At 32.6% G+C, this 13,867-nt stretch overlaps 2 protein-coding genes across 2 annotated transcripts; both read left to right on the top strand.

Moving 5' to 3' along the window:
* The first annotated feature begins 1,263 nt into the window (after window positions 1–1,263).
* LOC116347229 (obscurin-like) lies at window positions 1,264–13,160 on the top strand. The gene is made up of 11 exons (XM_031777749.1): window positions 1,264–1,499; window positions 1,577–1,628; window positions 7,763–7,814; window positions 7,909–8,144; window positions 8,213–8,424; window positions 9,342–9,481; window positions 9,561–9,753; window positions 9,835–9,880; window positions 11,832–12,431; window positions 12,695–12,836; window positions 12,958–13,160. Exons 4-11 carry the CDS (start codon window positions 7,932–7,934, stop codon window positions 13,158–13,160), a joined length of 1,749 nt encoding a protein of 582 aa, XP_031633609.1. The 5' UTR covers window positions 1,264–1,499; window positions 1,577–1,628; window positions 7,763–7,814; window positions 7,909–7,931.
* LOC116347230 (protein GVQW3-like) lies at window positions 5,605–5,930 on the top strand. The gene has a single exon (XM_031777750.1). The coding sequence runs from the start codon at window positions 5,605–5,607 to the stop codon at window positions 5,911–5,913; it is 309 nt and encodes a 102-aa protein (XP_031633610.1). The 3' UTR covers window positions 5,914–5,930.
* Window positions 13,161–13,867: the final 707 nt, after the last annotated feature.

Here is a 13,867-nt window from a genome sequence, read left to right as displayed (position 1 = left end):
CATCATCGAGTGACTTCAAAACATTGATCGCTTGCGTTGGTACCACTTCCCCAACCGCATTCAACATTTGAATGCGATCGGTTGTGTCGAGCTTGGCTTTCGGTGCCTCGTGGACACACACTTCGTAAATGAGGTATGTGGCCCACAGCAATGAAATCCCTACTACCGTGCTAGATGGTGTCGACACGAGTGGACGGATTTTTAAATTTATTTGAACGACGCCATGTTATTATACTTATCCATTACAACGTACATGTAGAAGAAACACACAGTCCAAGTCCACGCTAGTGGACGTAAACGATTTGAACCGTCAATGTGAACTAGATCAAGTATAGAACTTTACATAGGATCATATACGATGAATATGGATTACACAGTCTGTTTCAAAATACCGTCACCAATTTCGACACCATTTGACATCAAAATTTTGACAGTAAAAATATGTGTTATAGACCAAGAGCCACTCTAACAAGTAACTTTTTTTTTTTGCTTTATGTCAGAAAACTATATTGAACCATGCAGCTAGACATAAACTAAACAAATAATTTTACGTTCATTACTTCAGCCGACCACTTCGCTAAATCTGCACCATTATTCGCGGATAGAAAACACATCAATTAATAAAGCGAGCTGCATGTTTGATTTTCTGGAATATATTTTGTTTTTGCTCAAAGATTCTTCGATTAAAATTTCTGCATGAAATTCCGCATTGTTTACAAAATCTGCACGAATGAATTATGTAAAAAAAACTATTAACTTTTTTGTCAGCTTTATGTCTGAAATTTTAAACATCGATTTTTATCATGAAATAACACTAAATTATATAAATCTGCACTTAAATACACATATTTATTGTTTTCTGCATAAACAAAATTACATGTTTGTATATATTGAAAACACTCCATATGACACATTGAACGCACTCATTTGAGCTGTCAAGCAACATTTCCATATATTGGACAGCGCCATTCAAGCGTAGAAGAGAGTGAGGTAGCATTCATAAATATCTACGCACATTTGACTGGCAATGAATTTGGGAAAAACCATTTCGATAAGCAACTACATATTTCGAAATACATGCGCCGCCCAATCACAATTAAATTTTGTGAAATGGATATATTTTTTAATCAAATTTAATGGAAATGTTTTTATATATTGATGTATTTAAAAAAAAAAATTGAATTTTAATTTGTGAAATTAAAAATGAAAATAAATATATTTATTTTATTTTTTGAATTAATAATTTTTTTTATATTCTTATATTTTTAGGCGAAAAACAAATATGGATATGTTGAAACTAGTGCACATTTAGATATTTTGCTGAAGCCAGAAATCGAAGGATTCAAAGATCAAATTTCTGTACCATTCAAAACTGTTACGTTTGAAGTAAATATTCATGCAAATCCCAAACCAAAAGTCATCTGGACCAAAGGCAATGTTAACTGCTGCAATATTGATAATTGTAACGTTATTGCCGATGTTGAAAAAGAGGTTTACACGTGAGTAAAATGCAAAAAATAGACAGTTTGAAAATATCGGAAAGAAATTTACTCAATTAAAAAAAATTATTGTACAGACTCGTGGTGGAAAATATTGGAGTCGAGGATGATGGTGTTTATACAATAAAGGTAAGATTTTCTTTATAATTATTTTAAAAACATTTTTAGTGCTTTAAAAGAAGTTAGAAAGGAAATAAACAAGCCCCACCTCTATTTTTATCAATTAAGAAAGATTCCGCGATTCAGATTATTTTCAATAGACATAAGAATTGCCTATTGGATGAAAATGAATCGAATTGAGCAGTTAGAACAGTTTGAAAAGTTGTTTTTCCTTTGAATGTAAATCATTTTGTGAACAATTTTTGATCATTCGTTCATTTACTCTTGATTTCAATGAAATTCTCGATATTCAAACTATACGGAACGTTCAAATGACTAAAAATACAAGATGAAATTGCATTATTATTACTCTAAAAATGTTTCTAGCCACAAAAAACCTAGAAACTTTGAATAGATGTGGCATTATTAGTACACAATGATGAATTTTTGTCAAAAAAAGTAATATTTTGTAGGGAAAGTGTATTTTAACGTGATTTTATCGCGAAACAAAGGCCATATTCGGCTTCCTCGTACCAAAAAACCTCCGTTTACACATTTGGCTAAAGAAAAAATAATGTTTTTAGCGTTTGAATTTGAAATGCACTAAATAGGTCGACTTTTTAGTATTTTGGAAAATAACTGCCAAAAAAATTCCGCGGACTCGAAATTCATTTTAGAAGTATGGTTCATTGGGCAAAAATACTTGTTACGGTCCATAGTACCAGCGAGAATCGAGCGCTATCCATATAAATACACATCTTACACAGAAACGACATCTTTGTAAAACAGACTAACTACAATGTAAAAGTATAGCGAGAGGGGAAGGGAGTAAATAAAAAGGGGAAACAGATACGTTTGATTTACATTGTAGTTAGTCGGTTATTAATAGATGGCGTCATAGGGCGAATCACGCTAGTGAATACTAGAAAAACTAGTAAATCTAGTGCGAAGAATGACGTCACAAACGAAGCCAACTTCACACCAAAGGCCATATAATTTATATGAAAAACTACTGAGAGCCAACTTCACGCACTAGAATTTTCTAGTTTTCTAGTGAAATCTTATCAAAAACTAGATGCACTAGAATTTCGTGATTGACCCCATGGATGGCGTTTATATAGTGTGCCCTTATTGCGCTTGACTCTCGAGTACCAGAATCGCGATGATGCTTTAAACATTTTTTCAGCGCCATACAATTTGACCCACCCTAATGTACATGTACTAATCAAAAGATAGACAAATGCGTACATATAAAATTCTTTTTCTAACCTTATTGTTTTCGCCATTTTCCTCATCGCTAGATGAAATCACAATTGTGACCTGATGAACAGGAACTGATATATGACCTGTATGCATGAAAACAAAAAATTAACACACTCGATTTCAACTGCATATTTTTTCTTCTTTTTTTTTGTTACACACTTACCATGTGAACTAGGGATTTTGTATGTTTTGTTCTGTTACTGGCGGTCTCATCCTTTTTTCTGTGCCAGACATATATGTCCGACCCGGGAATCGTTTCATGGTTATTTTCTGTCAAAAACAAAAATCAAATCTTAATAAAAATAACACAACATTTGGTTGCAAGAATAAAATTTGTTTCATTATCTGTATGGCTATCAAATGAAAGTGGAAAAAAACCATGTCCCAATTTTTTTTCAACATATTTTATAGCCATTTTAGAAATGTCCTCCCGCTATCGCACACACCACAATTTATTTGTTATTTATGTGGCTATCGAATGGGAAAAGAAAAAAGCATACCCCAATTTTATTTTCACTACCTATATACGTACATCAATCAATTAGTTTAAACACTTTATTTTCATCGATATCAACGAAATATTACCGATATGGCTCCTAAGAACCAGACTTATTCACATTTATCGATTTTTGAATATCAAAAAATTAGAGTTAAATAGATTTGTCATTTTTTTGAACATCGATGGTTCAAACAATGACACAATCTATAAACTGAATTAATCATTGGTGTAACTAATAAATAATAATTAATAAAAATTCTTATTAGTTAGTAGATTTTTTCCATTAGTACTTTATTATTTAGTAATTCTTAGTAGCCACTAAGAAGAAATAATTATTATTTTACTAGCTACTACGAGGGCGACTATTTAAGTTTCTTCAATATGTATGTTTTAGTATTGCCCGATGCAAACCATTGTCATATTCGTAAAGTTGGACATTTTTCATGACCATTTGACTTAACAGGACGAATTTTAGTTTTGTGGTATGGCTACGACAGCAGCTTAAACATGACACTCCAAAAAGTGCACTTTTTTGAATATGCACCTAATTTCAAGTACGAAAAATATATTGTATCCAACTGATTTTGGTCTCTGGTGGACAGAGGGGACCCGAATAATTCGTACACGGAGTATTGTGCATCAATCCGCTGAAATGGCAAACGCCAAATATATACGGACCTACGACAGTGCCATTTCAGCGGTCTTCCGTGTTTTTCATACAAGCATCCCATGTAGATGGTGAAAAATCGCGAAAAATGAAAAAAATAATTAAATTTTTTTTCTTCGATTTACAAATACTACTCAATTTTCTGTATCACCTGGTGAAATCAGAATGAAAAAAATCGCATTCCATATCATCTGAATCACGATCTGGACTTTTTTCACTGTTTGAGTGCTCTATACCGAGTCTCCGAGAGTTTCATATAAACTTGCTATGTGATGCCTATTGAATAGTAAGCGAATACCAATCGTGATTGAATCAATAGGCGTCATTTGGCTATTGAAAGGCGAGAGAAAGTTGCAACTGTGAAAATTTTAATAAAATTTCTATTAACATTCTAATAAAAAATCTACTAAGACCTAATAATTAGTAGTTGTTAGTAGCTAGTAAAATAATAATTATTACTTCTTAGTGGCTACTAAGAACTACTAAGTAATAAAATAATAAAAATGATGAAACTGATAAACTAATAAAAATTCTACTAATTAGTAGAAAAAATAACACCTATGGAATTAATTGATTTTTTGTGAACGCAATAAATCGATCCAGTGTCATAGAATTGTGTCGTTGGAAGAGGCACATCAACAGTAAACAGAGCAAAGAACTGATCAATGTGATTGATTAGATCAATTATAGCTTTAAAAAAAGGCACAATTAATATATTTAATAAACCACATTGGTTCGTCATCCAAATCACACACATACACTGTGTCCTACAAATTAAATTAATTGCCGTGGATGTTTGGCAATGGCTACTGTTTTATTTCACGTTTTGTGTTAAATCAATCGATAATTTACTGTATTTAATCAATTTAAAATAACAATTTCCACTTTCTACTTACAATTTTCTTTTGACTTGTTGAGGTTTTCTTTGAAAAAATTTAATTGTGTATTATTTTTTCACGTAATGTACGAGTTTCACTGTATACTTCGATGAACGTTGTTATATTGTATGCGCGCTATAATTGTTGTGAAATTCAGTTGACATTATATGCGGTGGCAGAAAAATGCCGACACTTAGCAACATTTACATTTACATTAATTCTGGGAAACATACACTCACACACAGAGTGAGCATTACAGCCGGTGCGAGATTGTCTTTTTTCTGGGATTTGCAATGTTTGTACATAATCATAAACAGAAGAATTAACGCGCACACACACACTTAGCCATTTTTCGTGCTGTCGCCGAAAACAATCTACGACAACTTGTCGATACATACTATTGTGCCCAAAAAGTAAGGTGAAATTGTAATTCAAATTTTGTGGGGAAAGTGGAGCATCAAAATTCTTTTTTTATTAGGTTGGTAGCACTGTCTTTGACATCTATGCAAAATTTCAAGTCAATATTTCCATGAGGTTTTTGATTATGTTCGTTTGTTTACATCAAGAAATTTACATTTGGCGATTTTAACAATGTCTGATTTTGTTGAGCAAAGAACTTGCATTAAATTTTGTATGCGGAATGAAATATCTGCTGCGGAAACGTACAGAATGTTGAAGTGGGACTTCGGTGCAGAGACCATGTCTCAAAAAAATGTTTACAAGTGGTACAAATTGTTCAAAGAAGGCAGAGAACGCGTTGAAGACGAAGAACGTTCTGGACGACCATCAACATCAACTGATGAGAAACACGTCACGGAAATCAAAGATCTTGTGCTCCAAAATCGTCGATTAACATCTAGAGACCTTGCCGATATTGTTGGCATTTCAAAAGGATCAGTAAGCACCATTTTGAAAGACCATTTGGGCCTCAGACGTGTCAAGTCTCGATTGGTACCAAAACCATTGAATTTGTTCGAAAAAGAGCGTCGCATCAACGTCTGTAAATAGATGGTTTCCGACTATGAATCGGTTATGAAACGCATCATTGCTGGTGACGAGACTTGGATTTATGCTTATGACCCCGAAACAGCCGATCAATCAAGTGAATATCGTGCAAAAGACGAACCAAAACCGAAAAAAGCACGTCAAAGTCGTTCAAAAATCAAAGTGATGTTGACAGTATTCTTCGGTTATCGTGGTGTGGTGCATTATGAATTTCTTCCAACCGGCCAAACTGTCAACAAGGAGTATTATCTGGGTGTTATGCGTCGTTTGCGTGAAGCAATTCGCAAAAAACGGCCGGATTTATTCAATGACAACTCATGGTTTTTGCATCACGATAATGCACCAGCTCACACTGCGTTAATTATTCGTGATCATTTCGCTAAAAATTCAACTCATATCGTTCCGCAACCACCGTATTCGCCTGACCTTGCACCGTGTGACTTCTGGCTATTCTCCAAGCTCAAAAAACCACTCCGTGGACATCGTTTCGAGTTGATTGAAGAGATTAAAGAGAAATCGCTACGTGTTTTGAAGGCTATACCGGCAAGTGACTATTCGGGCTGTTTCGACGATTGGAAAAAACGTTGGCATAAGTGTATTGTGGCCGGAGGTGATTACTTTGAAGGCGACGAAATTGAATTGGAAGAATAAATAAAGAATTTTCAAAATATTTACAATTTCACCTTATTTTTTGGGCACAATAGTATTTCTAATATTCGATGCAAGTGCATGCGAGATGGGGAGAGAGAGCGGGACAGAATGAGTGAGAATTATCAGAAAAGCCGGTGCTGTTGTTGTTCGCTAGCGGCGTGTGCCATTGGCATTGACACTCAAAAATTTGTTGCTTTGTTTTAGATATTCCAAATTTGAAAAGATTTCAATTTGTTACAGTTACACTGATTCACTGTATCGGGCTGTATGTGTGCAATGCAGTTACAATCGAAAGGCAAAAGGGAAAAGAGAGAAAGAGAGAGAGTGTGTGCAATGAACATAGAGTGTGTATGGTTCGTTGGTATGCGAATGATATGCTCTGATTTCTGATTTCTGTTCCCTTCGCATAGCACAGAATTGTACATACATTTATTCACACAAACAAATAAACATTTTCTAAAATCGATAAGATGTTTCGTGATCTTTTGATTTTGTATATAGCAGAGCATATACTGAGCATAGATATATATCCGGGATATTTTGTGAGTATCTGATATTTATCGCAGCCAGACATTGTAATGGAGTGAAAACAATAGAAGTGATTGTTATAGGTCTAAGTATAAAACCATTTACATTACTACAATCACTATAACAATAACTTCTATTGTTTTTACTCTATTTCAAAGTCTGGCTCCAATGAATATCGGATACTGACAAAATATCCAGGATATATATCTATGCTTAGTATATGCTCTGGTATATAGTAATGATCTCATTTATAAACAAATGACTTCTTCGAAAAAAAAATTGATGGCAATAAGAGCATAATGTAATACATGCCATTGCATTCGTAACAGTCTTTGCTTAAAATCATCCTCGTGCTCGTCAATGTATAAAATATAGTCTTAAAATGGAGCTTTGATGTTGTATTTATTGTGTACCGTATTTTTTGTGGAAAAACTAAGGTGAATATTAAATACGTTCAATTGAACTTGTGCAATTGAGTGAGTGAAAAAGTGAATGTGATAATATGTGATTTCTTTTTAAATTTTTTATGTTTTTTTTTTTTTTGGTTTGTATTGATTACAATAGAACCACAATGAATCCTCCAAATAAAAAAGCAAAACTTTTTCAACCATCGCCGTATAACAAATGGATTCTCTCTTGAAATAAATTGAAGTTTTTTATTTCTTTTTGACAGGCTTCAAACAGCGTCGGTGATTCTATTGCCACGGCAAAACTAGTTTGTCATAGTAAGAAATAGTTTCAGAAAATCTTTTTTCCGTATATCAAAATAAAAAAAAATGTTTATTATTTTTCCGTCAATTATTTTCCGATTTTGTACAGCCGAAAAACCACACTTTATCAAAATGCCTCAAGATACGACGATTCATGATTATGCTGATTTTGAAACAAAAGTCCGTGCCGAGGGTATACCCAAACCAACACTACACTGGCTCAAAGATGGTAAGCAGATTAAGCTGGATGATGCCAACCTCGCTATTGAATTTGGAAGTGCTTCCGATTTACAAGTCACATCTGATTTCGAGATTGCACACTTCAGCAAAGCATACGAGGGAAATGTAAGTCCCACGGTGAAATTAATTACTTTGTAATAGTTTCTAACTATGATTTTTCGTTTAATTTACAGTATGCCATTGTTGCCACAAATATTGCTGGCGAAACAACAGCCAAATTTCAATTATCCATGTTACAAAAGGCACCAAACTTTGTACGCAAATTAGATAGAGCAGCTGAAGTTGACCAAGGCGAACCGTTAGAATTGAAATGCATAGTAGAGGGTAGTCCATTACCGGTGGCAACTTGGTTTAAAGATGGTCAAGAAATTGAGCCAAATGATCGGTATGATTTATTTTAAATTTGCGACAATACGAAAGTTAAACAAATAGAACTTGGAATTAGAAACAGACGTTAAGAATTCCTTTTAGTATGGATGTTAAATGGTCTCTTGTAACACATTTTTTTCATTCGTTTTCGAACAATGATTTGAATCATTTAGGGTTATCGATCCCACATATTCTTAACCCAGAAAAGTAAAAAAGTACTTTTCCATGTGAAGCCGTTGTCGAAATGTCCGTTCTGAGACCAACAATGTTTGATAAACGATTACTTTTGTAAAATGGCTTCTGTCGGAAAAGTGCTCATATACTTTCTATATAAATATATCTATAGCCACTTTTATTCCTCTGGCTCCAAGGAATATGTGGAAGAAATATTGACATTCACTTATGTTAGACCCAGTATATACAATTCGTTGGCTGTGTAGTTATAATTTTGCTACATAATTTTTTTTTCAAAATTTATTGTTTCAATTAAGTGTAGGTAGGTACAACATTTTGTTTCGAAGTGTACCTGAATTTTTTTTCTTCAAAAAATCGACTTCTTTTTCTTGGAGTCTTCATAATTTTGCCCGGGGTAGCTATTTTCTAAATCCAAAATTTTATGTAATGTATTATGATCTTAAAAAAGTGTACATTTAGTGTAGGTAACAATTTTGCCTTCATATACGATATTACTATGAAATTAAGTAATTTGGCCATACCAGCCTTATATGAGGGGCGGGGAGTACCTAAACTGAAAATTTTCAAATTAAGTGTACGATGATTTTGTGAAAGTGTACAGCCTTTAAATTAAGTGTAGGTTAAGTGTACATCAATTTTATGTCTTTAAATTTTGAAAAAAAATTATGTAGCAAAATTATGCCTACACAGCCAATTCGTTACATTTGATAATAAATGCAAAAAAAAATGTTTTTGTAGAATCAAGTTGACAAATACACCAGATGGAGTGGTCAAACTTGAAATTGCTCAAGCCAAACCATCCGATTGCGGAGCCTACAAATTGGTAATTTCAAATCCAAATGGAGAAAATTCTGCACTTTGCGCTGTAGCTGTTAAACGTATGTATAGTGTTACATATTTTCATGCTCCTCATTTTTAAATTGGTTTAAAATAAATGTTGTGTAATATATCCAATAGCCGAACCAATGGCGCCAGTCTTTATAAAACCACTAAAAGATTTGAAAGTAGTAATTGGACAACCAATATTGGTGGAGGCACAAGTCTCCGCTTTTCCTTCACCAGAAGTAAAATGGTTTAAGGATGGTACACAATTAAGACCATCACAAGCGTTTAATTTTGTTAATCAGCCGAACGGTGTTATTGGATTGAAGTAAGTTGTCGTGTTAATATAACAAAAATATAAACCAATATCAACAAGAATATCAACATAATTTTTCTGAAATATTTACAGTATTGATTCAGCACGTCCAGAAGATGCTGGTGTGTATTCAGTTGAAGTAAGATTTTCTTTATAATTATTTTGAAAACATTTTTAGTGCTTTAAAAGAAGTTAGAAAGGAAATAAACAAGCCTCGCCTCTATTTTTATCAATTGTCTATACAACTGTTATACAGTACGTATACAGGCATTATAAAGATACAGTTTTTTTTAATAATTATAAAAACATTATGAAGGAGTTATACAGAAAATAATTTTCTTTATCGAAAATAAAATGTTTGTCGAATATTGATACTCGAAAAACAAGGGAATATTAGCTGGGTGGCTCCAAGAGAAAAGACAAAAGAAATTTATTCAATAAAAATACCGTAACATATTTTATTTCGAAAATAACAAATTTATTATATTGGTAGTAGTAGTTAAAAATGTCGCATTTGTTACTAACCTCTTAATTGTCATGTTTACTAGTTTTTGACAATGACAGCTATTCTATCTTAAAGAGTGTCAAAAAATTCGCCAAATTGATTTGTCAAAGTGAACACAATTTTTCACAAACAAGTTTTATTATTGCATCGAAAATGTCGAATTACGTTCCAACAAAACATCATTTGCGGGAATTTAATTTTTTTCACTTTAATCCATTCAGAAATGCATATAATCATTATGATGCATTGAGATTAACAAGATCTGTTGATTCCAACACAAAAATGTTGAGTTTGGTGACACTGAGTGGTGAATTTGGTGTAAAACTTCAAATTCACCAAAAATTTTCAAGTTGAATGATTTCACTCATTTTTGCAAAAAAGTCTATGTTAAATGCATTTAAAAGTTGTGGATTGACTAAATATGAACAATGCGATTGATATCAAATATTTACATTTCCTGAAAGTGGTGAAAATTGTGGCGAATTCGAACTGAAGGAAAATTTGGTTGAATGGCAGTACAAGACTAATCAAATGTCGCTCCAAATTTACAAATGGATTCATTTTCGTATTGAGTTGAGATTGATTGTGAAGGAGGGATCTATTTCAAGAATTTCAAGCATAGAAAACCATATGTAAGTTGAGCTGAATTACAAAAATCGACGTGAAATCCAAAAATTCGTGATTCTGCCCATTGGGTGATTCTGCCAAACTTGATCGAATTAAAACTGATCAAAATCGTTACAGATGATCTTTATTGATGTCGAGTGATCGTTTTTGGTTTAAATGTAACAGAAAAATTACAAAAAACTTGTAGAAAAATTCAATTATCCAAATTTTTGAAAAAGTGATTTTTTCCACTTTTGCAAAATCATAAGAAATTGTTTGAAGAATAGATCGATAAAAAATCTTTATACCCCCGCTGTACTCACTGGACATTCCTATTTCTGAATACCACTAATTTCAATGGATGCAGTGCACCGTTTCTGATCAATTATGTGCAAACTTTATAAAAGTCGAAAAATGACTCGGTCATTAGATACCTGAAAAAAATTAACAGTCCTTTAAACATGGAATCCGAAAATTGCCTGAGAAATGGGAAAAAGTATTGGCTAGCGATGGACAGTACTTTGAATAATGTATTCATTCATTTTGTTATTGAAATAAATGCACATTTTCAGCGAAAAATACGACATTTTTAACTACTACTACCAATATAAAAAAAGATCACTCTTAACAACCAAATTCGATGGATAAAAAGTGAGATAAAACATTTTCACAAACGGAAAAACTGAATGAGGCAAAAAATTAATTAATTAAATGATTTAAATCATTTGATCAATTTGTCGCCTCCTTTTGCTTATGTTTCTTGTTGTGTATCTTCAAATCTTCCATATCTTGATAAGTTTTATTTTTTATATTATGTCCAATTGACACTTTTTTTTACAATTTTCAACTAATTTGAAATTCAAATACAAAACAAAAATTTGTACAATCATACAACAAACAATTGTCTAACGAAATAAGAGTAGAAGAGATGATTTTAAAATTCTATTGTTTTATTTTCATATTATGTCTAATTCAATAGGTGAGCAATAAATTAGGGGAGGCGAAAGGAGCGGCAAAGGTAGAAGTTGAACCAAAAGAAAAGAAACCAGTGTTCATTTCTGACTTACACGATACTGAGGTCGTTGAAAGTTTCCCAGTTAAATTTGGAGTAAAGATTATTGGTCATCCCCAACCAAAGCTCAAATTTCTTCATAACGGAGAAGAAATAAGACCAGATGGTGATCGAGTGAAGATAATTCAGAATCCCGATGGAACAGCTGCATTGATTATTGATAGAGCCACTGCAGAAGATTCTGGTCAATATCAAGCGATTGCAACAAATGAAGTGGGTGCATGCTCATCTCAAGCTAAGCTTACTGTGCATAGCAAAACAGATGATCGTTATGCGGAAGAAGCTCCCCGTTTTGTTAGTGGCTTACGAGATGCAAATACAGATGAGGGTCAAGCATTAGAATTGTCAGCACCATTCATTGCAAATCCAGTTCCGGATATCATTTGGAGCAAAGATGGTAAACCGCTTATTCCAAATGATCGCATTATGATGACTTGTGATGGTAAACGCGTTGGATTGATTATCAATCCCGCTAACGTTAATGATTCTGGTGTATACACACTTTTGGTATGTTTGTTTTTCTTTTGTTTTTGTTTTTATATAGGCGATAAAAAGAATTCGTATTCTTTGAATTTAAATCATCTTTAAAAAAAAAAACAATATTTTACAACTTAACACAACCATAGAATTGGTCAGCTCAACGGATGCATTCACATACATTATGAACTAACCCCGAAATGAATTTTGATATTCTACATTTTCAAGCTGCTTGTTTGTGTATTTTAATTAAAAGAGCATTCCTCGATTTTTTTTCTCAACATATTTTTTAGTTGGCCAACCCAATCGGCGAAGATATGTCAAAATGCAATGCAAGCGTTCGTAAAATATACAAGAAACCATACTTCTCATTACGCCTATTTGATCAACCATCCGTCCTAAATCTTGATGCTAAGCTTCCGGTTCGTGTACATGGTGTGTATACGACACTTTTCAAATAAAAAAACCCGTTTTTATTTTGGTCGGAGATTATTGAAGTTAACTTGTTGGTTGAAGACAAAATACATAAATAGCTATAGGAAATGTTTCCTTACAGGTGTACCATACCCCGAACTCACATGGACGTTTAACAATAAGCCCATCAAAAATAGCAGCAAATACACAATCAAACATGATGGTGACAATAGCATTTTGCATATTAGAAGTTGTACACTAGAAGATATTGGTACTTATAGATGTCAGGTATGTTTGTTTTTCTTTTGTTTTTGTTTTTATATAGGCGTATTCTTAATTTTATAAAAGGCTATTAAATTCTTTGGAAGACTTTAAAAAGGAACTTTAAGATATACAAAATCTATATAATTTCTATAATAATGCTTTTAAAGATTTTCTTTATAATTATTTTAAAAACATTTTTAGTGCTTTAAAAGAAGGTAGAAAGGAAATAAACAAGCCTCGCTTCTATTTTTATCAATTGTCTATACAACTGTTATACAGTACGTATACAGGCATTATAAAGATACAGTTTTTTTTAAATAATTATAAAAACATTATGAAGGAGTTATACAGAAAATATTTTTTTTATAAAAATAAAATGTTTGTCGGGATATTGATACTCGAAAAACGAGGGAATATTGACTGGGTGGCTCCAATAGAAAAGACAAAAGAAATTTATTCAATAAAAATACCGTAACATATTTTATTTCGAAAATAACAAAATTTTTTATATAAAAAATAAAGATCACTCTTAACAGTAAAATTCGATGGATAAAAAGTGAGATAAAACATTTTCTCAAACGGAAAAACTGAATCGGACACAAACGAAATGAGGCAAAAAATTAATTAATTAATCAGTGTTTATTGTAATAGTGTATCTTCAAATCTTCCTTCTTTTGATAAGTTTTTTCACATTTATCACATTTGAATCGTTTGTCGTTGTGATGCAGCTCAACATGCTGATTCAGACTTCCCGTTGTAGTAAATGCTATATTGCACAATTAGCATTT

Source organism: Contarinia nasturtii, unplaced genomic scaffold, assembly GCF_009176525.2.
Source record: "Contarinia nasturtii isolate CC-2019 unplaced genomic scaffold, AAFC_CNas_1.1 Cnas_scaffold_1758, whole genome shotgun sequence".
Lineage (NCBI taxonomy): Eukaryota > Metazoa > Arthropoda > Insecta > Diptera > Cecidomyiidae > Contarinia > Contarinia nasturtii.
Note: the sequence above shows the minus strand (reverse complement) of the source record. Positions and strands in the feature narration are given on the sequence as shown.

Coding starts and splice junctions, on each gene's coding strand:
- LOC116347230 (XM_031777750.1), top strand. CDS start 5,605: ATGTCTCAAAAAAATGTTTACAAGTGGTACAAATTGTTCAAAGAAGGC.
- LOC116347229 (XM_031777749.1), top strand. CDS start 7,932: ATGCCTCAAGATACGACGATTCATGATTATGCTGATTTTGAAACAAAA. Junction 9,881..11,831: donor CTGGTGTGTATTCAGTTGAA/GTAAGATTTTCT, acceptor CTAATTCAATAG/GTGAGCAATAAATTAGGGGA. Junction 12,432..12,694: donor CTGGTGTATACACACTTTTG/GTATGTTTGTTT, acceptor CATATTTTTTAG/TTGGCCAACCCAATCGGCGA.